At 54.2% G+C, this 25,490-nt stretch overlaps 3 protein-coding genes across 3 annotated transcripts; 2 read left to right on the forward strand and 1 right to left on the reverse strand.

Moving 5' to 3' along the window:
- Jak3 (Janus kinase 3) lies at nt 1-14,008 on the forward strand. Its single transcript, XM_021169344.2, has 25 exons — nt 1-364; nt 2,181-2,373; nt 2,531-2,654; nt 2,832-2,943; nt 3,056-3,201; nt 3,417-3,702; nt 4,276-4,398; nt 4,481-4,638; nt 4,724-4,835; nt 5,343-5,529; nt 5,897-6,021; nt 6,116-6,247; nt 6,690-6,774; nt 7,120-7,247; nt 7,732-7,864; nt 7,996-8,147; nt 8,260-8,410; nt 9,040-9,179; nt 9,259-9,448; nt 9,623-9,747; nt 9,827-9,999; nt 10,725-10,842; nt 11,011-11,121; nt 11,810-11,926; nt 13,924-14,008. Exons 2-24 carry the CDS (start codon nt 2,190-2,192, stop codon nt 11,915-11,917), a joined length of 3,303 nt encoding a protein of 1,100 aa, XP_021025003.1. The 5' UTR covers nt 1-364; nt 2,181-2,189; the 3' UTR covers nt 11,918-11,926; nt 13,924-14,008.
- Nucleotides 11,933-14,316, forward strand: Insl3 (insulin like 3). Its single transcript, XM_021169347.2, has 2 exons — nt 11,933-13,198; nt 13,924-14,316. The coding sequence occupies exons 1-2, from the start codon at nt 13,024-13,026 to the stop codon at nt 14,115-14,117; spliced, it is 369 nt and encodes a 122-aa protein (XP_021025006.1). The 5' UTR covers nt 11,933-13,023; the 3' UTR covers nt 14,118-14,316.
- Nucleotides 14,317-15,485: 1,169 nt separating this feature from the next.
- On the reverse strand, nt 15,486-25,484 carry B3gnt3 (UDP-GlcNAc:betaGal beta-1,3-N-acetylglucosaminyltransferase 3). Its single transcript, XM_021169345.1, has 3 exons — nt 25,453-25,484; nt 17,092-17,678; nt 15,486-16,930 (listed from the first exon to the last, which is right to left on the reverse strand). Exons 2-3 carry the CDS (start codon nt 17,659-17,661, stop codon nt 16,379-16,381), a joined length of 1,122 nt encoding a protein of 373 aa, XP_021025004.1. The 5' UTR covers nt 17,662-17,678; nt 25,453-25,484; the 3' UTR covers nt 15,486-16,378.
- Nucleotides 25,485-25,490: the final 6 nt, after the last annotated feature.

The raw sequence follows: 25,490 nt of genomic DNA on the forward strand, positions 1-25,490 counted from the left end.
TAAAGGTTGGGGGCGGAGTGGAAACTGAAGCGAGAAATGTGTTCTGGCCGCAGCAAGTCCCTGCCCGGGCTGGTTCAGGTTGCTCCAAGGACGTGCAAAGACAGGAGCCCGGGGCGGGGAGTGCTCTGTAAACTCAGGTCCCCAGCAGCACCCCTGCCTTTCGGTCTCGGCAGTGCTCCCACCCCAGAAGGGTGGCCTGCGGCACAGGTTTCTAGTCTCCCCCGGCCTTCCCGCCCCGCCCCGCCCCCAGGGCACCCTGACTTTCCGTAAATGACGGCGGCCAGGAAGCTCAGGGGCCACACAGGAAGGAGCAGGGACTTTCCTGTCGCAGCCTCGGCTGTCCTTTGCCTCGGCACATCTGCAGGTAGGAGCGCGGGGCACGGGTTCAGGGCGCGGGTGTGCGGGCGCGGGCGCGGGAGCGGGGCGCTGCCTAGACACCGCACTGGCGGCTCAGCAGCGCGCATGCGCCGCGGGCTCCCCACCCCCACCCTCCCCGTTCTAGGAGTGGGGAAGTAAAGGGCCTGAACTTTCCATTTGGTATAATCTCATACTTCTTTAATATTCGTATCCGCTTTGTTGTTTTATGTCTTACATTTTGAGGATGGTTCTCCCTCCGAAGCCCTGCTGGCTTAGAAGTCACTATGTAGCCCCAAACTCATAGCAATCCTCCTGCAGCCTTCCCAGGAGCAACAAGAATTGGGGAAGACAATGTTGATGGTTTTATTTTTGTACACTTCTATAACATTTTAATCTGTTTTATTCTGCGTCAGTGTGCTTTGTACACGTTCGGAGGTCAGAGGAGTGGGTTCTCACCTTCTAACATGTGGATCCTGGGGACCAGCAGGCTTGGTGGCGAGCGCGTCTTTACTCCCTAAGCCATGTTGGTCACCCTAATTTGTTTCTTGAGACAGGGTCTGACCTTGAACATATAATGACAGTTGTGTACCACCACATCTGGTAATAGGTTAATGACTTCTTCAGTTCTCGATTTGAGACAGGGTTTCTCTGTGTAGCCCTGGAACTCACTCTGTAGCCCAGGTTGGCTTCGAACTCACAGAGCTTCACATGCCTCTGACTCCAGAGTGCTGGGATTAAAGGCATGCACCACCACCACCACCGCCAAGATAGATTTTTTTTATTTTTTAAAATACAGTCTCATGCACTGGCCTGGGATTTCTTTCTGATTTCTTTCTTTCTTTCTTTCTTTCTTTCTTTCTTTCTTTCTTTCTTTCTTTCTTTCTTTCTTTCTTTCTTTCTTTCTTCTAGACAGGGTTTCTCTGTGTAGCCCTGGCTGTCCTGGAACTCACTTTGTAGACCAGGCTGACCTCGAACTCAGAAATCCGCTTGCCTCTGCCTCCCAAGTGCTGGGATTAAAGGTGTGCACCACCACTGCCCTTCTTGGCCTTGGCCTTCTAATTTTCTGCCTCCACCTCTGGAGTTTTCTGGTCACAAGCATGTGCTGCCATGCCTACTTTTGTTGTCTTATCATGGAAGGGGTGCACATGCAGAGGTCAGAGGGCAAATTTATGCAGTTAGCATACCCTTTTCACAGCTTTGTTTGGACTTGGTTGTGAGCCATCTTCCTGGCCTTGAGGACTGGTCTGAGCAGCTGAAGGGCTGTTTCCTGCCTTTTCTCTCAGGCTCAGACCCAACCCCTTGCCCTCTGCAGCTCTGAAGGGTGGGAAGTGTATTTTCACACAGGCCACTGCAAAGAACCTCCCTACTGTGAGGACCAAAGAGGAGCATAAAATAGATGTTGGACATGGGGTTAAATGGGCTGAAGAGAGACCAGAAAGGGTTGGGAGACAAGACAGGTCCCTGTGTGCCTATCTACCGACTTATGCACAGGACACCCATCACAGAAGCTTCTGGTCCTGTGTCACAAGATGGTCCGTGACCTTTAGACCTGTAGGGAATAAGACAGCTGTCCCCATCCTTCTGTACACCCCTGCTTCCTGTTAGACCTGTTTCTATATCTGCTGTCAATTGCTCCTGCCTGCCTGGGATATTGGCTTGGCTGACTATGCTAGGATGTGGAGGTTTGTGGATCAATTGGTGATGTCTGCTGGGATGCAGACATGCACAGACCCAAAGACACCTAGTCCCCAGCTTGCCTGTCACTTGGGGGTATGTGGCTCTTCTTCCCTCTTTCAGTCACACCCCCTTCCATGCCTCTCCAGGTTATACTCATGGCACCTCCAAGTGAGGAGACACCTCTGATCCCTCAGCGCTCTTGCAGCCTCTCATCCTCAGAGGCAGGAGCCCTGCATGTGCTCCTTCCTCCCCGGGGACCTGGGCCTCCCCAGCGACTGTCATTCTCTTTTGGGGACTACTTGGCCGAGGATCTGTGTGTGCGAGCTGCCAAGGCCTGTGGTGAGTGGGTCCCTAGATGACCAGGCCATTTAGTAGCAACATCTATTGAGAAAGGGGGTGCTGGGGTTTTGAGGGGTGTGTGGAGTTTTGGTAAGGGAGGATCATGGGATCAGCCCATGTAGTTGACTTGGGTGAACTGATGTGCCCATCCCTTCAGGCATCCTGCCTGTTTATCATTCGCTTTTCGCTCTGGCCACTGAGGACTTCTCTTGCTGGTTTCCCCCAAGCCACATCTTCTGCATAGAGGACGTGGACACTCAAGTCTTGGTCTACAGGCTACGGTAGGAAGTGAACCCCTTGATTTACCTTCAGGGTAGTATTTCTATTCAGTCTATAGTAGAGGCTCTTGAAACCAGAGAGGTTGGGCTGTTTGCTGTAGGCCACACAGCACTTCAGTGACTCAACTTGGGCTCTGGGAAGCCAGAGCTGAGTGGGCCACCCCATTCTGAAACCCACAGCTTTTATTTCCCTGACTGGTTTGGGCTGGAGACATGTCACCGCTTTGGGCTGCGCAAAGATTTGACCAGTGCCATCCTTGACTTACATGTTTTAGAACATCTCTTTGCTCAGGTTGGTATTCTTCGGTGGGGAAGGCTCAACCCAGGGATGGGGGAACCCAAGGTAACAAATCCCAGCACTCAGGACAGAACCTCACCTAACCACCCTCCTGTGGCCGACCCAGCACCGCAGTGACCTGGTGAGTGGGCGCCTCCCGGTGGGCCTTAGCATGAAGGAACAGGGAGAGTTCCTGAGCCTGGCCGTGCTGGACTTGGCCCAGATGGCTCGTGAGCAGGCCCAGCGCCCAGGAGAGCTGCTGAAGATGGTCAGGTGAGGGCCTCGGGCCACCTCTCCGTGGTCTCCTTTGGCTGCGGATCTAGGGCCCTATCGGTTTTTTTCCCTTACCGGAACACATACCTCCTTCCCAACTTGTGCAGCCACCCTCTCCGTCAGCCTGCCCCTGCCGAAAAGTCCCCCATGTCTGTCTCGTGTGTCCTTCGGGCCCTCTCACCACCCTAAGAGCTCGGCGTGCCCCCCACCCACAGTTACAAAGCCTGTCTGCCGCCCAGCCTGCGCGATGTGATCCAGGGCCAGAACTTCTTGACACGCAGGCGCATCCGCAGGACCGTGGTCCTGGCGCTGCGCCGCGTGGTCGCCTGCCAGGCCGACCGCTACGCGCTCATGGCCAAGTATATTCTGGACCTGGAGCGGCTACATCCAGCGGCCACCACCGAGACCTTCCGTGTGGGGCTCCCGGGCGCCCAGGAGGAGCCGGGGCTTCTGCGTGTGGCGGGGGACAACGGCATCGCCTGGAGCTCCGGGGACCAGGAGGTGCTGGGGCTGGGCCTTGAGAAGCGGGGTCCGCGGGGAGGCGTGGCGGTTAGTAAAGAAGCCCGTCCGGAGGAAACAATCCGGAAAATGGCTAGTCCGGGCGGGACTGTTTGCACTACAGGGCGGGGGGCGGGGTCAATTAGAGGTGGGTCCGGGGATGGAGCTACCCAGGGACTGGACCTGGGGGCGTGACCAGAAGGGTGAGACTAGATAGGGGGCGGGGACGGACAGAGGGCGATAGTATGGATTGGATAGGTGGGCGTGACCCAACCAGGCCAGTCTCAGTCCCCTAACCTCGCCCCCCGCCCGCCCCCCCCCCCCCCCCCCCCCCCCCCCCCCCCCCCCCCCCCCCCCCCCCGTAAGTGGAGGTGGGAAGGAGGAAGAAGGGGAGGCTGTGCTGGGTCGGGTCTGTAATCCTCTGGCTTCTGCCTCTCTTCTTCTTCTTCTTCTTCTTCCTCCTCCTCCTCCTCCTCCTCCTCGAACTCAGAAATCCGCCTACCTCTGCCTCTCAAGTGCTGTGATTAAAGGCGTGCGCCACTACGCCCGGCTACTGCCTGTCCTTTTCTTCCTCAGCTTTTCCAGACCTTCTGTGACTTTCCGGAAATCGTGGATGTCAGCATCAAGCAGGCCCCACGTGTGGGTCCGGCAGGGGAGCACCGGCTGGTCACCGTCACCAGGATGGACGGCCACATCCTGGTGGGTCTTCGCACCCGTTATTCTGGTGCTGATCCTGGGAGAGGGGTGGGCTCCGTTGTTGCTGAAGAGTTCTCCTGCGCAGGAAGCAGAGTTTCCGGGGCTGCCTGAGGCGCTGTCCTTCGTGGCCCTCGTGGATGGGTACTTCCGCCTGATCTGCGACTCCAGGCATTATTTCTGCAAGGAGGTGGCGCCGCCGCGGCTGCTGGAGGAGGAGGAGGAGCTGTGCCATGGACCCATCACGTTAGGAGCTGGTTGGGGTCACAGTGGGAATGGGGCTGGGCAGCGAGGACTGTCTGGGTTGGACCTGGCTGCTGTCTTGGCCTAGGTTAGACTTTGCCATCCACAAGCTGAAGGCCGCTGGCTCCCTCCCAGGCACCTACATTCTCCGCCGTAGCCCGCAGGACTATGACAGCTTTCTTCTTACCGCCTGTGTCCAGGTTGGTTTACTGCTGGTGCCAGGATGGCTTCCTGGAGGAAGTGACACCTGAGCTGGGACAGAAAGAGGCGTTTCTATTTTTCCTTGAAGAGCACTGGCCTGTAATCCTAGAATATAAGAGGCTGAGGCAGGATCAAGTTTACAGGCCGGCCTGAGCTATATAGAGAAATTATGTTGTCTCATGGAGGAAAAGGTTTTTTCCACCAAGCCTGAGGGTGCTCTTTCATCCATGGCATTCACAGCATGAGAGGACAGAACTGACACCCATAAATCGCGTCTGACCTCCACAGTGCACGGTGACTTGCATCTACACAGAAACACACATAAGTGAATGTAATTTTAAGAACTCAAAAAAGCTCAGGAAACAGATTCTCAGCATGGGGGCGGGGGGGGGGGAGAAGCATCCTTAGAGGTTGGAGACAGAACTGAGCATACAGTCTTCCAGAAAGATGAGAAGGGGTGGGGAGCTCTGCTCCACATCTGGCTCAGGTCGAGGTCCTCTTTGCAGACTCCTCTTGGCCCCGACTACAAGGGCTGCCTCATCCGCCAGGACCCCAGTGGGGCTTTCTCCCTGGTTGGTCTCAGCCAGCCGCACAGAAGCCTGCGGGAGCTGCTTGCAGCCTGCTGGCATTCCGGGCTTCGAGTAGATGGCGCTGCCCTGAACCTAACATCCTGCTGCGCTCCCAGACCCAAGGGTGAGTCAGTTCCTCTCCTAACCAGCCCGGCAGCTCTTGTGTGGTAGCAGAAACCAAGGACCATGGCGATTAGGACAGAGAACACGACTTTTTGGCACAGTCTTCAGACATCAAGTCAGTTATTTTCAGTTGGCCGCCATTTCTTCCCATGGGTGAATGTCACTAAGGTGAACCCCTGCTGGGACACGTCTCCCCTCTATGGTGTCCTGGCTGACAAAGACCATGGCGGCCTGGAGGGAACCCAGTACGTTCAAATCAGCCCCAAGTCCAAATCTCAGGAGCGACTTCCGGGGACGCCCCAGGCTAAGTATGAGGAGTCTAAATCTTGGAAACCTTTGCCTCTGACCTCTGCTTTCTTGCCACCCAGAAAAGTCCAATTTGATCGTGGTGCGAAGGGGCTGCACTCCAGCGCCTGCCCCTGGCTGCTCCCCGTCCTGCTGTGCACTGACACAGCTGAGCTTCCACACGATTCCAGTGGACAGCCTGGAGTGGGTGAGGGTCCCCAGGGTGGAAGCCAGGGCCGGGCCCTTTTGGGAGGATGTGGAAGCCACCTTCAACTGTCCCCGCCTGGGTGTCTTCCCCGCAGCACGAGAACCTGGGTCACGGTTCTTTTACCAAGATCTTCCATGGCCGCAGGCGGGAGGTAGTGGATGGTGAGACACATGACTCAGAAGTCCTCCTGAAGGTCATGGACTCCAGACATCGGAACTGCATGGAGGTGCGACAGGGACCAGAGAAGGCCATGCAGAACTGCATGGGACTGGGACCTGGCAGGAGGGTTACTGGAACCTAGAAGTTCAAGACCAGACTGGGGGACATAGTGGGACTCCATCAAACCAAAGTAGAGTTAGCCACGCTGAGCTTGGTTGTAAAATACAGCATGAGGAGGCTGGGGAGGAACATGCTCTGTGTGTGTTTGTGTGTGTGTGTGTGTGTGTGTGTACACGTACGCACATGCAGATGTCATGTCCAACTGATGGTGAGCATGACATCTATAAGGCCAAGGGCAGGACCAAGGGAGGATGAGAGTTCAGCTCTTCCCCAAGCCCATCACAGCGTGAGAGACTTGAAGTAGCTTCTAGTGGGACTTCTGACCCACTCTGGGCCCAAATGGGAACCAATGGGGAGGAACCCATACATCTGCTCTCCTCCCCCCTTAGTCTTTTCTGGAAGCTGCAAGCTTGATGAGCCAAGTATCCTACCCACACCTGGTGTTACTGCACGGCGTCTGCATGGCTGGAGACAGTGAGCCCCATGCCTCACCCCACCCAGCCCTGGCCTCTCCTCCACCCTGCTCTTCCTGCATGCCTCTGATACTCTTAAGATCATCACCCAGTACGCACCCACTTCACATCCCAGGCCCACACCCAGGCACACCAATCCATTTCCACCTTGCCAGCTAATTGCTATGCAACATTCCCCCCACCCCACCCCGTGCCAACCCCTTCTGAATCTTGGCTGTATCTATTCAGTTGAGCTGATAGGAAACAGAAGTCCAACCTGTGCAAAGAGCAGAGGGAAGATGGGGGCAGAGCCTGCTGAGTACCTGTCACCTGAATCACCATCACCCCACTCTCCCACTGTCCCCAGGCATCATGGTGCAGGAATTTGTGTATCTAGGAGCAATTGACATGTACCTGCGCAAGCGTGGCCACCTGGTGTCAGCCAGCTGGAAACTGCAGGTGACCAAGCAGCTGGCATATGCCCTTAACTACTTGGTGAGTGTCCCTGTGTCCATAAGGAGGCTTCCTCTATGGATGGGGAAATGAGAGTAGGTTCTGTAGTTTGGATAGGAGCTCAGTAAGGACACAAGTAAACGTTCCAGAATGATGTGAGCAGGCTGCAAGTGTCAAGGGAGAGCACTGTGAACCCATGGATGTCTAGGGAAGCAGTGAGTGAGGAGGCCAGGCTGAGGGGGCGGGCAGGGCGTGGAGATGGAAACTGGTGAGAAGAGGGGGTGTCTTGAATGGCGGGATGTAGGGCTTTTAACTGTCCCTAAAGTCGTGGGAAGGTAGAGAAAGGGGTGTGGTCTTTAAGAATGGGTATGGTCAGTGTAAGAGGAGGTTAGGGTTACAAAACATGGCTTCATGGCCTACAGTGGTTGCCAAAGCCTGTTGTGTGTAGGCAGCATCAGATAGGCTTTGAAGGATGCAGAAGAGTTTGCTCACAACATACTTCCCTGTTCCCTCCTGTAACACTTAGGAGGACAAAGGCCTTCCTCATGGCAACGTCTCAGCACGGAAGGTGCTCCTGGCTCGCGAGGGGGGTGATGGGAATCCACCTTTCATTAAGCTGAGTGATCCTGGTGTCAGTCCCACTGTGCTGAGCCTGGAAAGTGAGTACAGGCTAGCCCCAACCACTATACCCCGTGTCTGCAGCCACACGTGGTCGCATAGGGCCTGCACTGGCAAAGGGGACCCTTTGTGCAAAGGTGACCATGACAGTTCTCACTCCCACGCCCTCCAGTGCTCACCGACAGAATACCCTGGGTGGCCCCCGAATGTCTCCAGGAGGCTCAGACGCTCGGCTTGGAGGCTGACAAGTGGGGCTTTGGAGCCACCACGTGGGAGGTGTTCAGCGGGGGACCCGCCCACATCACCTCGCTGGAGCCCGCCAAAGTCAGAACCCGTGGTCTCGGCCTTCTGGGCCTGGTGAGGGGAGGGGGATATCGTGAGGGTAGGGTTAAATCGCGTGCGTGCTGGGCGTCGCAAGTGAACCCTCCTCCCTTAGAAGCTGAAGTTCTATGAGGATCAGGGACAGCTGCCCGCCCTCAAATGGACAGAACTGGCGGGACTTATCACACAGTGCATGGCGTATGATCCTGGCCGGCGCCCCTCCTTCCGAGCTATCCTCAGAGACCTCAACGGCCTCATTACATCAGGTGCCGGGGGGGGGGGGGGGGGGGGGGGGGGGGGGGGGGGGGGGGGGGGGGGGGGGGGGGGGGGGGGGGGGGGGGGGGGGGGGGGAAAAAGGGGGGGGGGGGGGGGGGGGGGGAGGGGGTGCGGGGGCGGAGAGAGTCCCTGAGCTGGGTCCAGGAAGTTTGCTGGTTCTAGCAGTCAGCGTGAGCTAAGACAGCTGCTGCAACAAACCTAAGACCCGATCTGCATTTGTTTTGCAGTGTAGCCCAGGTTGGTGTTTTACAATGTAGCCCAAACTAGCATCTCAGGCTAGATTTCTCCCTGCTTCACCGTCACGGGTGCTGGGATTTGGTTTTATTTTGTTATTCTTAAATTTTGTCTACACGGTATTCTCATCTGAGGGTATCCGAGTCACAGACTGGCATCACTGCATGGCTCTGTCTCTCGGGTCCCCTTTTGTCTGTGGCCATTGGGGTCCCACAGAGTGTGCCTTTGCCCGGACAGTGGTCGTTCTCACTTCCCACGAAGTACCTGTGGGCGTCTCATAACGCAGAGAGAGCGAGGTTCAGGTGGAGTTTACACACCAATTCAGTTTGGGATTGAGGCAGAGACTTACCACTTACCCCACTTCCTCACATGATCCCCGCCCTAGATTATGAGCTCCTCTCAGACCCCACACCTGGCATCCCGAGTTCCCGAGATGAGCTGTGCGGTGGCGCCCAGCTCTATGCCTGCCAGGACCCCGCCATATTCGAGGAGAGACACCTTAAGTACATTTCTTTGTTGGGCAAGGTGAGTGGGCGGATGTGTGGGGGAGGACCGTGGGTGGGTAGATGGGTCAGGCGGACACTGCCCTCTCATCCTCCCACAGGGTAACTTTGGCAGCGTGGAGCTGTGCCGCTACGACCCCCTGGGGGACAATACAGGACCCCTGGTGGCAGTGAAACAGCTACAGCACAGCGGGCCAGACCAGCAGAGGGACTTCCAGCGGGAGATTCAGATCCTTAAGGCTCTGCACAGCGACTTCATCGTCAAGTACCGGGGAGTCAGCTATGGGCCAGGTGAGCGGCAGCAGCATCTCCGGAACCGGTTCGAGTCCCGCTTCTACCCTTTCCCAGTCCGGCACTGTTGAGCAAGGTCGTTAACTCCCATGAATCCCAGCTTCCATAGCTGGGGGTTGAACGAATCAATGCACCCAGTAGAAGGTGCTCGAGAGCTACTGTCGCTGTCCGCAGGTCGCCAGAGCCTACGGTTGGTGATGGAGTACCTGCCCAGCGGCTGCCTGCGGGACTTCCTGCAGCGCCATCGCGCGCGCCTGCACACCGACCGCCTACTGCTGTTCGCCTGGCAGATCTGCAAGGTGCGAGCATCGCTGAGATCGGGATGGGGTCTCTGGGGTTCGGGATCCCGGGCCCACGTGCTATCACGGCCCTCTGCAGGGCATGGAGTACCTGGGTGCGCGCCGCTGCGTGCACCGTGACCTGGCTGCGCGCAACATCCTGGTGGAGAGCGAGGCGCATGTGAAGATCGCGGACTTCGGCCTCGCTAAGCTGCTGCCCCTGGGAAAGGATTACTACGTGGTCCGCGAGCCTGGCCAAAGCCCCATCTTTTGGTACAAGACCAAGACTCCAGACGTCACTCCCACTGAGCCCCAACTCCCGCACTCTACGGCCTTAAACCGGTCCAGACCCAGCTCCACCTCACTAGCCCTGCCCTCGCAAAGGCCTTGCCCACAGCAGGGTCAGCCCTATAGCCAAGCTCCACGAAGCCATGCTCACAACTCTACAGATGTACCCCGCCCAACTGTGTAGTCAGGACTACCCCACCCACTCCACAGAGTGATGCTCCACTCGGTTTAGCCACGCCCCCCATTGTTCTGGCTCCTTCCTCCTTGACCAGTTTGCCAAGCCCATCACAGGTCTCTTTTCTAGCTCCGTCCCTCCGCAGGGCCCTGCCTTTCACGCTCTATGGGGTCCGCCCCTCTTAGCATCACCTACTTCTCTGTCCATCTTACTCTGCTCTCCCGTCGCTGGCTCCTCCCCTTATCTGCCCAGGCACTTTCCCAGCTGCCTGTCATCCAATGCTGACCCACTCAAAGCCCCGTCCTTAACACTTAGAGTCCCTCTCTCAGCCTGGCCACGCCCACAGGTCAGACAGCCTCTGAGTCGCCTCCTGGGGGCCGTGCTAGTAGGAAGTCTCCTGATCACGCCCCTTTCCTCACCCCAGACTGGCCATACTTCACATTGACCGTTCCCTCCCCAGGCCACTGTTTCACACCCTACCCACTATCCTCACTGGCTACACCTTTCTCTGAGCACACCTCTATCCCGCTCTCAGGTATGCCCCGGAGTCCCTATCTGACAACATCTTCTCCCGCCAATCTGACGTGTGGAGCTTCGGAGTGGTGTTGTACGAGCTCTTCACCTACTGCGACAAGAGCTGCAGCCCATCTGCTGTGCGTCGCCTGCCCCATCCCTCGGTCCTCCCTCGATCTCCAAATCCCCTCCTGACCTCTAGACCCTATCCTGACCCCAGCCCTTCCCCTGACCCCCAGCCCTTCCTCATGATGTCAGCCCCCTTCCTGACCCTAACAGTCCTGCCCTAACTTGCTCCTCTCCCGCAGGAGTTCCTGCGCATGATGGGGCCTGAGCGTGAAGGACCCCCGCTCTGCCGCCTCCTGGAGCTGCTGGCAGAGGGCCGACGCCTCCCACCACCTCCCACCTGCCCCACCGAGGTGAGGAAGGAGGACTCACATTTCTCAGTTTCAATTCTTGATTGACAGCAGCGGTCCTGACTGGGAATACTATGCAGGATGAGGGACGCTCAGCTTCAAGGGCTTCAGAAATGTGCTTTTCACTTTTGTTGAGGCAAGGTCTTGCTATGTAGCCTTGTCTGGCCTGGAACTCGACATCCTCCTGCCTCAGTTTCTCCTGGACTGAGAAGACAAATGTATGTGCCACCACAACCACTCTCAACTCCATATTTCAATTTTTCTTTTATTATTTAATTATTTATTTTTTACAGTGCTGAGATTTGAAGCCAGGGCCTTACTCATGCTAGGCAAGCACGCACCCTATGTCATGATAATTCTGGGGGTGGGGTGGGGGAGGGGAGTCGCAGGCCGCTTCCAGGAGTGAATGGCGCCTATTGGAGGAGCCGGGAGAGGTCATTCCCAGTAGGAGTCATGGCTGTGGGCTGGGGTAGAGTAAGAGAAGCAGATGTGCGGCGAGATGGGGGATGTGTGCCTGTCACCCTAGCCATCTGCAGGCCAGGGCAGGAGGGTTGCCACAGGCATACTTAGTTTCTGTTCAGAGATCCGTAAGGAGCCATGGAGAGCTGTGGAGAAGAGTAGGGGGCCATTAAACTGAGTGGAAACCATGCCTCTCAGCTCAGGCACTGCCCACTTTGCTTCCCACCATCAGGTTCAGGAACTCATGCAGCTGTGCTGGGCGCCCAGCCCGCAGGACCGGCCAGCCTTCGGCACCCTGAGCCCCCAGCTGGACGCGCTGTGGCATGGAAGACCCGGATAGCAGCCAGGGGTGAGAGTGAGCTTGGCTCCTATGATCTGGCTGTGTGACCTCAGGCAGGAAACTGTCCCTTTATGGGCCCCATCACCCCCTTATCCCCTCTGGCCACTCCTTCCCATCATTCTTTCTTCCCAGAATGGAGATATTAAATATGTGACCCCAGGCTCTGCGTGGTAGTCATCACCTCTGTAAATGCCTTACTGGCACGTCTGCCTACTGCAGAACTCACAACCCCACGTCCCAGAAGCACCCTAGTCTTGGCCAGAAACCCACCCAGACCCCCAAATCCTCTCTTGACTCCAGGTCTGTGCCCAGTCCCTTGCTCCCCTGACTGTGGGCTTCTAGGGGCTGTGAAAGCCTCAGCCTGACCTCCTGATAGACTGGGTGTTGTGAGTGTTTGTTGAATGAATTGAATAGGAAAGATGGTTTGTGACTGGAGTTGGGGGTGTAGAAGAGCTGGCTTACAGGGTGTGGTATAGGCTGGGGGGGACAAGTGTGGGGCTGGAGGGAGGCACAGCTGGGAGAGTAGAGGTCTTGGCCAGATCCCAAGGACACCCCATCCCCTCCTGCTCAGCTGTGGTCCTTGGCTCACCAGGGGAACTGGTTCCGGGCAGAGGCCGTCCTAGGGGCAGAGGCCAAGGCTGGAGCTAGGCTGAGCCAGCTCTGTGCACCCTAGGACAGTTCCTGCCGTCACCCAGAAAAGTCCGGAGGTGGTGAAACAGGAAAGGAACCATTTAGACTTATCCTTCTGTCTTCCAGCCTCAATTTCCCTCTTTGACAAAGCCAAGTCATAAATATCTCCTCCCACCTCCTTTACAGCCTAAACTGCCCCCAATTCTCCTGCCTCAACTTTTTCAGTGCTAGCAAGACATGTGGGCTTCACCCTTACAAAGGGGAGGGGCGCTTGGCTTGTTTTAAATGTTGGGGAGCAGCTCCTGGCACAGCGCTGCACCTGGGAGAGGACTTCAAGGTCCCAAGCTGGACACACAGCCCCTGACCGTGACTCGAGCCTCGACCTTTTGGGTGCTGCTTGCCTGTGTTCCCGCCAAGGCCCATGGGCGGCGCGAGGCAGTTATAAGGAGCATCCCTGCCCACTGCCTCCTGCCACCATGCGCGCGCCGCTGCTACTGATGCTCCTGGCTCTGGGGTCCGCGCTGCGCTCTCCGCAGCCCCCCGAGGCACGCACCAAGCTCTGCGGCCACCACCTGGTGCGCACGCTGGTGCGGGTGTGCGGCGGCCCACGCTGGTCGCCCGAGGCCACGCAGCCTGTGGAGACCCGGGACCGTGAGTGGGGACAAGCGGGGCGGATGGATACGCGTGGATAACGGAGGGGGAGACGCTGGCACGGTGGCGCCCCCTCCTGATAACAAAGACTGGAGTCCTCATGGATTTTTAGATTTTAATTTTTCCCTATTTTTGGATTTTTGGGACGGGGTCTCATGTGGACCAGACTGGATTCAAACTCACAATGTAGTCAAGCTGAGCTGTTTGTCTTACTTAGGCTTGAGTACTTAGCTGACTGGCATAAGCCACCACTCGGTTTATTATTTATTAAAGACAGACTCTTAGTAGAGTCAACCTAAAGTCATTTCAAAGTCATGGGAATTCTCCTGCCTCGGCAGTTCTGGGGACACTGGGATATGGCCCTTTCTGGAGATTCTGGGCAGGAACTCTACCTCCAGGCCCAGAGGACGGAAGAGGACAGAGGTCCCTGTGTCCCTGTGCACAGCCGTGGGTGGCGATTGTAGGAATGTATGGTCCCCTCCTGAAACAGAGAGTGCTGTCCAGGGGTTCACAGGGCGAACCCAGGACTGCGTGCAGTTCTAGGGACTCTCATCCTTCCATGGCCACAAACTGGGGTGCACAGGAGGTATATGGGCACAGGCAGTTGGGAGGTGAGTGTGGCACCAGGTGAGAGTTACATAGTATTCAGCAGGCGCTCTATGTGTGCTCCTATGTCTCTGGCCGGTGTGGGGGAGGGACTTAAGTTGACTTCTGTTCACCCACAGGGGAGCTGCTGCAGTGGCTAGAGCAGAGACATCTCCTGCACGCACTGGTGGCCGACTCGGACCCAGGGCTAGACCCACAGCTTCCTCACCAGGCTTCTCAGCGCCAGCGCCGCAGTGCCGCCACCAACTCTGTGCACCGCTGCTGTCTCACTGGCTGTACCCAGCAAGACCTGTTGGGTCTGTGTCCCCACTGAAGGGACACAGGGCTCAGGCGGTGCGTCCTCAATTGCTCCCCACCTCCTGGCTGTGTCATTGCAACACCCCAGTTTGCCTTGGAGGATCCCTAGATCGCAGTAAGCGAGGACCACAGGTCCTGTCCCCAAGAAGCCCCATCATGACCTGTGCCCACCTCCTCCCTGTGTCCCAAATAGTCTAAATAAAAAAGCAACTTCATACTTTTTTTTTTTTTTCTGGGAAAAGCAACAAGGAGGGGGGCAGCAGGATGTGACTCTGCTCTGGTCACACACAGACCAGAGGCACCACCAGGATCCACTGGGGCAACCAAGGCGTGTCAGGAGCTCTTTACAAGGCTGTGAAGTACACAGTAGGTGCACAATAACAGTACAAGGCTGGGCTGGGCTGGGCTGGGCTGGGACCTGGCACTCCTGAAGCACCAAACACACCAGCTATGTTGCACAATGTTATCCCAGGCTGGTGAGATGGAGGCAAGGGGATTAGGAGTTTAAGATCATTCTTGGCTCTAAGGGTCAGCCTTGGCTATCAAGGCCAGCCTGGACAAATGAGACCCTGTGTTTAAAGAAAACAAACAAACAAACAAAATAACTACAAGGTGGTAGGCAGCATAGGATCAGAACTGAGCTCAACCAGGGCTGAGGCAGCCAGGTGGGGAGACCAGAGTGGTCTGGAAGGTTCCCTGTTCTACAGCTGAGGTTTCAGGAGCTATGAAGGGCATGAGAGCTGGGCTGGGGAGAGCAGAGATGAGCTGAGATTCACTGCACAGTGTCCACCATGTTTTTTTGGGAAAGAACCTCAAAAGTGAATGGGGGAGTGTAGTGCGAATTCAGGTTTCTTTTAAAAACAGAAATATTACCGGGCGGTGGTGGCATACACCTTTAATCCCAGCACTTGTGAGGCAGAGGCAGGAGGATTTTTGAGTTCAAAGCCAGCCTGGTCTACAAAGTGAATTCCAAGATAGCCAGGGCTACACAGAGAAACCATGTCTCGAATAAACAAAAACAAACAAACAGAAATCTTATAGGAAAGTGTTTTCATTTTGATCCCAGGTGTGGGGTGTGGGAATGCTTTTGACGGTCCCCGGCAGCTGACTATGCATTGCTTTGTGCTATAGCAGAGATGTGATTTTGCGGCTGCAGATAGCTTCTACAATTGTGTGATGTTTGGAATTCTGGGGACTCATTAGAGGGTTTATAAATGCTAGGACCCAGAGGGTGGGTTGTTCTTGTTAGTGGAGGTTTGCTAACTAGTCATCCTCGAAGAAGAAACAAGGACAAGAAAAAATTAGATATTCTGACAGGGAAGATCAAAACTTGCCCGAAGGAATCAGCAGGATTAACAGCAGATCTAAAAGTAACAGTGCCACCTTTCCAAGTGCTGAGACTTTACTGGGGATCTCTTTTCCTTCCTCTCTATACTTTTCTCTCTCCTGTCTGGTGTTGGGGAGGGGTTGCAATTTTAGAAGAAAAAGAACCCACAAAGTAGCTACAGGGAAGGGAGCAAGGGGAGACAGGAGCCACATCCAGCCATGCTGTAGATGTGAACATGTTACAATGAGTTAATATTGAAGGTCAAAGAGAGGTGGGGTAGAACAGACGGTGTTAAAACATGAGTAGTGCTGAAAACTAAAAAGGCGCTGGCGAGAGGGCTCAGTTAATGGAGGCGCTTGCTGCCAAGCCTGAAGATTTGAGTTCAAGTCCCAGGACCCAAACAGAGAGGAAGACAGGACCTGGCTCCCTTCCTAAATAGATAAAATTAAAAGGTGGCAGAGCCCTGAGTTTTATCTTAACCCTCCCCCCACTGTAGATAGTCACTTTCAGCCTTCTATGGACTTTATTTCCTGCCAGCCCCGTCTGTGGGACACAGGACTCCTCCTGCCCCTGTGATTCTCCAAGTTCTTGGGAGACACTATTGGGGGTCAAGTCAAGATCTCTGGGTGCCTCAGTTTAAAATCCACCTTGTTCCTCTGCCCAATTCCTTGGGGGCCTGAGAGAGGCCAAGGCCCAGTCTGAGGCCAGAGCCTAACACCCATGGGCTCTGTCCACAGCACTTTTTGCTTAGCAGCCACTTAGAGTTGGCTAAACTCAGAGTTCCTGCTGTGAACAGTACCAGGAGGGTTTCCAAGGGTTCTTAGGAGTTTGCCTTATTAATTTCTCAGACCCACTTTCTGCCCCTCACTTTGAACTTCTCCTTGAAGCCAGCCCTTTGCACATGGATGAGGGAGGACATGAGCTAGGGGATGTCAACTCCCCCAAACCTCTCAGTAGGCGGGGCTCTGCCTGCCGCAGACTAGCTGGGGCTGGCTCAGCGCATCCCACATCAGCAGCATCTCGAAGGGCAGGAAGCGGTGCACGAGGAGCAGGTCGCGGTAGAAGCAGGGGTCGAAGGATGACACACGTGGGCTAGGGGGGTACACCCCCGCAGTGCGCACTCCGCTGTGCGTCCCAGGAGACAGCCCCTGCTGCTGCAGACACATGCCCAGGAACACGTCGTCGATTGGGAACATGGGGAGGACGCGCGCGGCGCGACGTAGGGCGGCCATGGTAAAACGAGACAGCAGGAAGCCGCCGCCACCACAGTAGGGCGGGTATTTGTCCTCGGGCATCACCAGAGCGGGGATGAAGTACTTGCTCCAGGGCACCCGGATGGGACCCACGTTCTGGATCAGGTGCCCCACGAAGAGGTGTTGGTCCGGGTCGCGGTCCTGAAGGTAGGTGACCATGTTGTCCGTGTGCGCGAACACATCGTCGTCCCCATTGAGCACGAAGCTGACGTTGGTACAGTAGGTTAGCTGCCACTCCAGGAAAAGGACCTACGGATGGAAGGGGTGGGGGCAGGAGCGGGTTTGCGGGCTGGCAAAGCACCAGAAGTCCTCCCTGTTGTAAACCCTCCCCTTTCCCGATAGCTCTACGTGAGTCTCGTATGCATACTTCAAAACCCCACGTCCCGTGCCCTCCCCCACGTCTCACCCACCTGCTTAAGCGTCAGGTTAAAGAAGGAGTCATGGAAATCCCACTGGAGAATGTCGCCGTATGTCTGCGCTTCCAGTTCCAGCAGTCGGTTGTATTTGCGTGCCTGATGTGGGTCGCGGTCTGAGCCCACGAGGAAGAGGCGGCGCAGCGGCGCCCCACGTACCCGTCTCTCCCGCGCCCACGTCGTGCGCAGCACCTGGCGGCGCCCATAGTTTGCAGGCGAGGACTTGATGGCGAGCAGCAGGAACACGGGCTGCGCGCACTTGGTTACCCGCGGCTCTCGGAGCACTGGGAAGTCGCGGCAGTGGCGGTAGAACAAGAAGTCGCGTACGTGCGAGGGCAGCCCCGCGAAGTCGGGGTGCGAGGACACGGATAGATTAGCTCGGCACGGGGCGGGGTGTGTGCGTGGGTGGCCCGAGGCCCACCCGGGGTCGTTTTCAGGCTCCCTGGACCTCTTGGGGGCGGAGCAGCTGGGCGGTGACTCGCTGGTCAGGAGCAGCAGCAGCAGCACCAGCAAGGCAACCAAGGCCAGGAGGAGGATCTCGTAGGGGTTCTGCCTTGACAGCCGCATGGCGTGGGGGGCGGGGCCTAGAGCAAGGTCACAGATCTGTGAGTTCCCGCTGCCTCCTCGCTCCCCTCCCCGAAGCCGCCATTGACTGCCGCTGAACTTGAACCCACCTCTGGTCCCCACGGCCCTTCGACCCCAGGGAAGTTTTCTTCAAACTCAGAGAGATCCTCCTGCCTCTACCCCTGAGTGCTGGGGCTAAAGATGTGAATGCCTGTCCCACCAGGAATCTTTTATTCCTCCCTCAAAACCCATTTCGGATGATCCGTTTTTCCAGGCTTCCCTCATTCACGCCCCATGCCACCCCCGCCCCGCCTTGACCCTTCAGGTTCCGTTGTGGCCTCTCCCAGCATGAGTTGGGCACAGAGGCCGAGGCAGACAGAGCTTGATGTTTGTGGTAAACTCTTACAAATCTTTCAGCTCCCAGCTCTAATGATCTCGCTTTTAGGAAGCCCAGGCTGACCTCAAACTTGCTCTGGAGATGAGGATAGACCTGAGCTGTCCTCAGGTCCTGAGTGCTGGGATGAGAGCTTTCATTAGGCCTGGCTCTCTTGTCTGATGTTAGCCCTCCCCGGCGCTGCAACACCCCCTCCCCGGCTCCCAGCCTCCTGGGTATGGCCTGTGCTGTCTATGGTGTCTTCTAGTCCTAAAGGGTGTTGCTGCAGCATACAAGTGCTAGATCAAACTCTTACTCCTTCATCAAACACTATTGGCACTCAGGAGCACACCTTCACCCCTGGGACCCAGAGTTGTCCCCCCGTCCTGGCTATGTGCCCCACATGCACTGACAATCTTGTCTGCAGGTATGCAGGGACACCATGCCACCCCCAAGTCATAGCACACAAAGTGTTTGTTGAAAGACTATTGAACCTTCCCCCTTACCTCAGTCTGTCTTGGGCTATCCGCTGTCCTGAGTGGTACCTAGAACCTTGTGGGCCATTAACAAGTGTCCTCGAGACTGTAGGCGTCAAGCAAACCCACGGTGCTAGTGCCTGCACAGAGGCTGGCTTCCTGGTTCTTTGCCATGGGTTCTGCTGTGTGACTCTGACACAGTGGCTTAACCTTTCTGAACCTCCAGGTATAACAAGATGAACCCTATGCAAAAGCACCAGCGATCTCCTGCCACAGGACCTTAGCACAGACTGTTACAGATTTGTAAAAATCCTTCACTGTAGCTGTCTTTTTGCTACATTGTGAGAGTTTTTGTTCCAACCTTCTCCACCCTTTCAACCCCTTAGTACTAGATAGCAGAGAAGAAAAGAGAGAGGGGAAAGTGGTGGTGGTATCATTAGACTACTTTCTGATGCTTAAAGGTGCCTAGTTCCTTGGGGAAAGTTTGATCTTCACCATCAGGATAGCTAATTTCTTCTTTGCTTGTGACTACTTAACAAACAACAAGTAACAACCATCCTCCATCCCCCACCTCTCTGGGTCTAAGCATTTATATACTATGGAGGTTTGAATATGCTTGGCCCAACACTATTAGGAAGTGTAGCCTTGTGGGAGGCTTTAAGACCCTCCTCCTAACCACATGAGTGCCAGTCTTTTCCTTTCTGCCTTTGGACCCACATCTGCCTGGATGCTGCCTGGAGACTAAACCTCTGAATCCGTAAGCCAGCCCCAATTAAATGTCCTTTATAAGAGTTGCCGTGGGCTCTCTAATGCCAGCGCCACCTCTCGCTTGCCAAGCTCCAGCCAAAGGAGAAATGGGGTAAGTAAGGAGGTGCCCATACCATGGCTCGTACAAAGCAGACTGCCCGCAAATCCACCGGTGGTAAAGCACACAGGAAACAACTGGCTACAAAAGCCGCTCGCAAGAGTGCGCCCCCTACTGGTTGGGTGAAGAAACCTCATCGTTACAGGTCTGGTACTGTGGCACTCCGTGAAATCAGACGCTATCAGAAGTCCACTGAACTTCTGATTCGCAAGCTCCCCTTTCAGCGTGTCTGGTTCGAGAAATTGCTCAGGACTTCAAAACAGATCTGCGCGTCCAGAGTGCAGCTATTGGTGTTTTACAGGAAGCCAAGTGAGGCCTATCTGGTTAGCTTTTTTGAAGATACCAATCTGTGTGCTATCCATGCCAAATGTGTAACAATTACACCAAAAGATATCCAGCTAGCACGCCGCATACGCGGAGAACGTGCTTAAGAGTCCACTATGAGGGGAAACATTTCATTCCCCCCAATTTTTTTCCCTCTCCTTCCTGTTATCAGTAGTTCTGAATGTTAGATATTTTTTTGCATGGGGTCAAAGGTACCTAAGTATATGATTGCGAGTGGAAACAGAGGGGACAGAATCAGGTATTGGCAGTTTCTCCATGTTCATTTGTGTGTGAATTTTTAATATAAATGCAAGATGTAAAGCATTAATGCAAGCAAAATGTTTCAGTGAACACATTTCAACAGTTCTACTCTATAACAATTATAAATAAACCTGCTAAAATTTTCTGGACAATGCCAGCATTTAGATTTTTTAAAAAATAAGTGAACTTCTTATTGACAGCAACTAAATGGAGTCTGTAGCATTTTTATCACACAGTAGATTCCATCCGTTCACTGTACTTTTCTAACTGAGTTGTCCTACATACAAGTACATGTTTTTAATGTCTGTCTTCTGTGCTGTTCTTGTAAGTTTGATTGATATATATATATATATATATATATATATAGAGAGAGAGAGAGAGAGAGAGAGAGAGTTGCAGAGGTCATGGTGTCTCTTCACAGCAATGGAAACCCTAAGACACACACCTTCTGAAAAATCCCCACAATTCCAAAAGTCACACAATTGCAGAAATCATCTGCAACTAGCAAAATCACACTCCTGCTAGAGCATGAGGCAAATCATAGTCAGCTGCTGTGGATAGTCCAAAGTAGCACTTAATCCCACACCTGGGATTAAAATGAAAAACATATAATATTTCTGTGTTTTTCAAAGAAACCAAAACTCCAAAAGTCTTACTACATTTTGCATAGGAAACATTTCATAAGCTGCACAGTCTGCCCAGGCTATGGACAGATTCTATGAGCCACACCCCTTGCTATGGATTGGAAATACATTCATTAGTTTATTCATTCATTCACTTGATAAGTACATATCAGACTCTCAGGCTTGACCTAACACCTAGGCTAGACCTCTTTTTCTGAAGTTTGAGAAGCTTCAGCTGGTTTATTTTGTGTACCTGGCCCTTTAAAGGACCCTATGGCCTTCAATGTTGACTGCCTCTTGGAATTCTGGGAACAGGTAGCATAAAAATAAAAATGCCAGCCAAGGCTGAGAGGAGGGTAGGATCAGAGAAAGACATTGCTGTGAGAAGAAAGACTGAGAGGGAGAGATGGAGACAGCTGATAGGGCAGAGGGCTAGCAGACCAAGAAGAGAAGACAGTTGGTGACAATTGTGTCAGGAGAAGCTGAGCTGAGCCAGAGAAAACATTGTGAGGAGAACCCAGGGAGAACCCACAAAAAGCACCTGAAAAGAAAGAAAGAGAACAAAAGAGAGAAAAGAGAGAAAGAAGAAAAGGGAGGGGCGCTAGAGAGATGGCTCAGTGGTTAAGAGCACTGACTGCTCTTCCAGAGGTTCTGAGTTCAATTCCCAGCAACCACATGGTGGCTCACAACCATCTGTAATGGGTTCTGATGCCCTCTTTTGGGGTGTCTGAAGACAGCAATGGTGTACACACACACACACCTTTGAAGGAAGGAAGGAAGGAAGGAAGGAAGGAAGGAAGGAATAGCTACAGGCAGGGAAGAGACTCCTCCTATCTAGGCTTGACCTAACACCTAGGCTAGACCTCTTCTTGGCCTGTGAGACCACCTAAGGCCTAGGCTAGACCTCTTGCTGGGAAGCAGAGAGCAATCCCTTCTCTCTCTCTCTCTCTCTCTCTCTCTCTCTCTCTCTCTCACACACACACACACACACCAATGTGGAGGTCTGTAGTTAGGGTCTGGTTTCTTTCTTTTTTTTTTTTAAAGATTTATTTATTACATGTAAGTACACTGTAGCTGTCTTCAGACACTCCAGAAGAGGGAGTCAGATCTCATTACGGGTGGTTGTGAGCCACCATGTGGTTGCTGGGATTTGAACTTCGGACCTTTGGAAAAGCAGTCGGGTGCTCTTAAATAACCCAGTTATGTTATGAAAACATATGTTTTTCTTTAAATCCTGGGTGGGATGTGGGGCTGCTTCAGAGTGTCCATGGAAGCTGACCATTTGCCTTATGTGTGTTTCAGCAGGGGCATGATCCTGCCAGCTGCAGATAGTTCAATTCTGAGGACTCGGGAGAGGGTATAAATGCCAGAGGCCAGAGAGGGGCAAGAGAGCTTGGAAGAGAGATGGGTGTTTGAAGGAGGAGGAGGGAGGAGGATGTTGCAATTTGACAAGAAGTTTGAGATATCCTGACAAAATGAGTTGGACTTGCACCTATTCAGCAGGAAGTAGTCTAAAGAGAACAACGCCCCTTTTTCCTGAAACCTTCTTTCTCCCCTATCTGGAGTTGGTGTGTTGGAAGGAATCAGGGATGGAAGAGTGGTATACAAAACCCCAATAAAGTAGTTATACATACAGGGGTTCAGGAGAGGGAGGTGGCTGGCCTGGCTGGGGACCTTGAAGAACATGTATGGGGAGATGAGAAACCTCTGGGGCTTTGTATAGGGACCCTGGGGAGGGAACCTATGCGGGTGGGTGGGGTGTAGCTTGTGAATGAATGCTGCTGGCCTGGACCCCCCAACCATCACCATGTGGGACATGGTGTCAAGGAACACAAGGTGGGGATTCAGAGCGATTCTGCTCTGCCCCTGACTGTCAGACAAGTCCTGCCCAGGGCTGTTTGTACCAGGAAGCAATTTGAGCTGCTTTCTCCCAATTCCGGAAGTTGAAATAAGACAGAGGAAGCAAGCCTTTCCTTGTGCTTCCAGCATCAGTACAGAGATGGCTGCTGCCTGCATTGGCAATGGGAATTACACCAAGGAGACATCATATCACCAGTGTCTGCTGGAGAGATGGGGCTAAAGAGGGCAAAGGGAATCCTGTAGTGAGGGGCTCCGAGGTGGCTCAGGGGTGGAGCTCCTGCTGAGCTGTGTTAGGCACTGGGCTTACTGCCCCTCACCCACTGCATTGGTAGTGAATGCCTTTAGTCCCAGCAGGCAGAGGCAGGAGGATCTCTATGACTGTGTGGCCAGCCTGGCCTATAGAGTGAATTCCAGGACAGCCAGGGCTACACAAAGAAACCCTGTTCCCCCAAAACAAAGACAAACAAAAACCAAAACTCAAAAAGCATAAAAAGCCATGGGTGTGTGCCCAGAGACCCAATGACTAATTCCTGAATATTTGAATGGTCCCTAAGCCCCCAAGACTCACAGCTGCTGCACTATCTTGTCCAAGAAGCAAAAAGTAAACAGTTTGAGAACTGCGCACAGAACCTTCTTCCTGGGTGCTGGGCTGGAAAAGGGCCATGGCCCATGTCATAGACAATATTGCCCTGAAAAACACAGTTTCCAGACACTGGCTACACAATTAATTATTGACTAGTTAATATTGCTGAATTTGGTCATTAATTATAACAAACTAACCAAACGTTAATGAGCCACAGAACATAAGAAAATGTTGCTTCTTCTGCCGGGGGTGGTGGCACACGCCTTTAATCCCAGCACTCGGGAGGCAGAGGCAGGCGGATTTCTGTGTTTGAGGCCAGCCTGGTCTACAGAGATAGTTCCAGGACAGTCAAGGCTACACAGAGAAACTCTGTCTCAAAAAACCACAAAAAAAAAAAAAAAAGAAAAGAAAAGAAAATGTTGCTTCTTAACGAGATGTTGCATATTAATTATTCACTGCATATTGAAGGACACATTGGATACTGAAGAGGCACTGGCTAATCAATGTGTCAAAGTTGAACTGGATCAGTCGACATGCACGCACAGGTCGATGGCCAATGACCTGACTTTTGGCTCACAGACTGTGCTTCATAGCGCTGCTGTGACTAATAATGAACTTCATCGGAATATTAATGACTTTAGCTAAATATTAATGAGATTCATCTTGATATTAATGACCCATAGAATGCTCATTACTATTTGTGATTCAAACACTGAGTCTTAATGATGGGCTTGGTTATTTCTTTATGAATATTCATGAGCCCTAGCTCCCCCTGTCCTGGGTAGAAACGATCTTGTGCCCTTGGCCCTGACCTGGCAGCGGCCTTCTGAAGGCTACTGAGGTAGAGGAATGACACGTGCTCAAAGAGGTATCAGGGTGGATACTGACACGCTCAGACGTTCTGGATCATTCTCCCAGAGTGAGGGATGAGGAGGATGCTGGGAGCTTCTGGGACAGTCCCTTCTGTGCGTCCCAGCTGGACGTGGGGTCCCCAGGTTGCCGTTTGTCCCTGTGACCCTGAGCCCGGGCTCACCCAGCGCTTAGCTGGGTAGGACGAGCTGATCAACTGACCCCATGGCAGCTCCGTTCAGGTTTGTACTAGCTCCTTAACCCTGGGCAATTTTCTTTTTAAGAGGAACTTGGATTTTTACCGACAAAAAGAGAGTTCCTATAAAGATAAAGCTTCGGAGGCCCAGGTCTTGATGGCGAATAAGCCGCGCCCTGCTTTCACACCCCACCTTTCCGGCGGTAACGCCCCACCTTCACGCAGCTTCTCCGAGGCCACGCAGCGTCCCCCGGCCCCCCACCCCCAACCGGGAAAGAAGAAGCCAGAATCGCGACTGTCAGCCCAGCCCGGCCCACTTCCCAGACAAGGAAACGGAGGCTGGGAGGTGCTGGCCGTATCCTTGCCCTTCCAATTAGCAGAGCAGCCTCATAGGCCTGGCTTCTGGGGTCACCCTAGATCCCTCCCCTTTAAGCGGGTCCCATTCTCTCGTCCCTCTTCCGGTGACGTTTACACCAGGATTACAATAACCTCTTTAATTTTTACAATCAAAGATAAAATGTCACAGACACAAGATCCCTGTAATCAAGAGTAAAGTAAACACGCCGGCCCCAGCCCCACCCCTGCTGGGCTGTTGGCGCCTCCTGAGGGGACCCGAGGCAGGGGATCAGCTTAGCCCAGGGACTTGGACCAGGCACCCACTTCTGCCTCCAGCGCCCCTCCACGCAGGACAGGGAACAAAAGTCCGCGGGGTTCCGGACCTCGGAGGGGGCAGCAGAGTAGTCTCCTAGGGGCCCCTACAGGATCTTCGCAATCTCAGCTATAGAGGGGGAAACGCCACGCCCAGGGGAAGGGCGGGCTGCGCAAACACTGACCAGATGGGCACCAACTAACGTCCCCTAAGCGGCCGCACCTTCTCCTCCTGACTCCACAGAGTGCGACAGGCCAGGATGAGAAAGTGAAAGTGGGGGCCCGAGACCAAGCACTCAGGAGGAAGGTAGACTGTTCAAAGACAGTCTCAGAAAAAGGAGAAAAAAGAAAAGAATGGGAAGTTTACCCCAAAGCGTCAGAACCTCGGTTAGCAATACAGACTATCAATTTAACTATGCTGCCACCACCACGCCTCGCAGTTTACTTCACCGCAGCCTAACTCCTATACTGGGAGAGTTTCACAAACTCGAACAGGGGAACCCGGCTGTGCAGACACTGGGGAGGAGCGCGGGCTTCTGATCCTGGAATGTAGCGGGGCTACTTCGCGGCGTCTAAGAGACCCGGAGCCCAGGAGTATGGCCGGGGCTGCGGAGCATCTTCAGCACCGTGCAGTTAGAAAGCGCCCCAGATTCCAACCTCGCATCACCCCCCCCCCCCCCCCTGGCACTCACTGCGATCGTGGGCTCCAGACAGCCCCGGAGGCCACACTGTTTACCTGGGCGACCGCCTTGCGCTGGCTCTTGGCTAACTCGC

The sequence above is a fragment of the Mus caroli genome, chromosome 8 (assembly GCF_900094665.2).
Source record: "Mus caroli chromosome 8, CAROLI_EIJ_v1.1, whole genome shotgun sequence".
Taxonomy (NCBI): domain Eukaryota; kingdom Metazoa; phylum Chordata; class Mammalia; order Rodentia; family Muridae; genus Mus; species Mus caroli.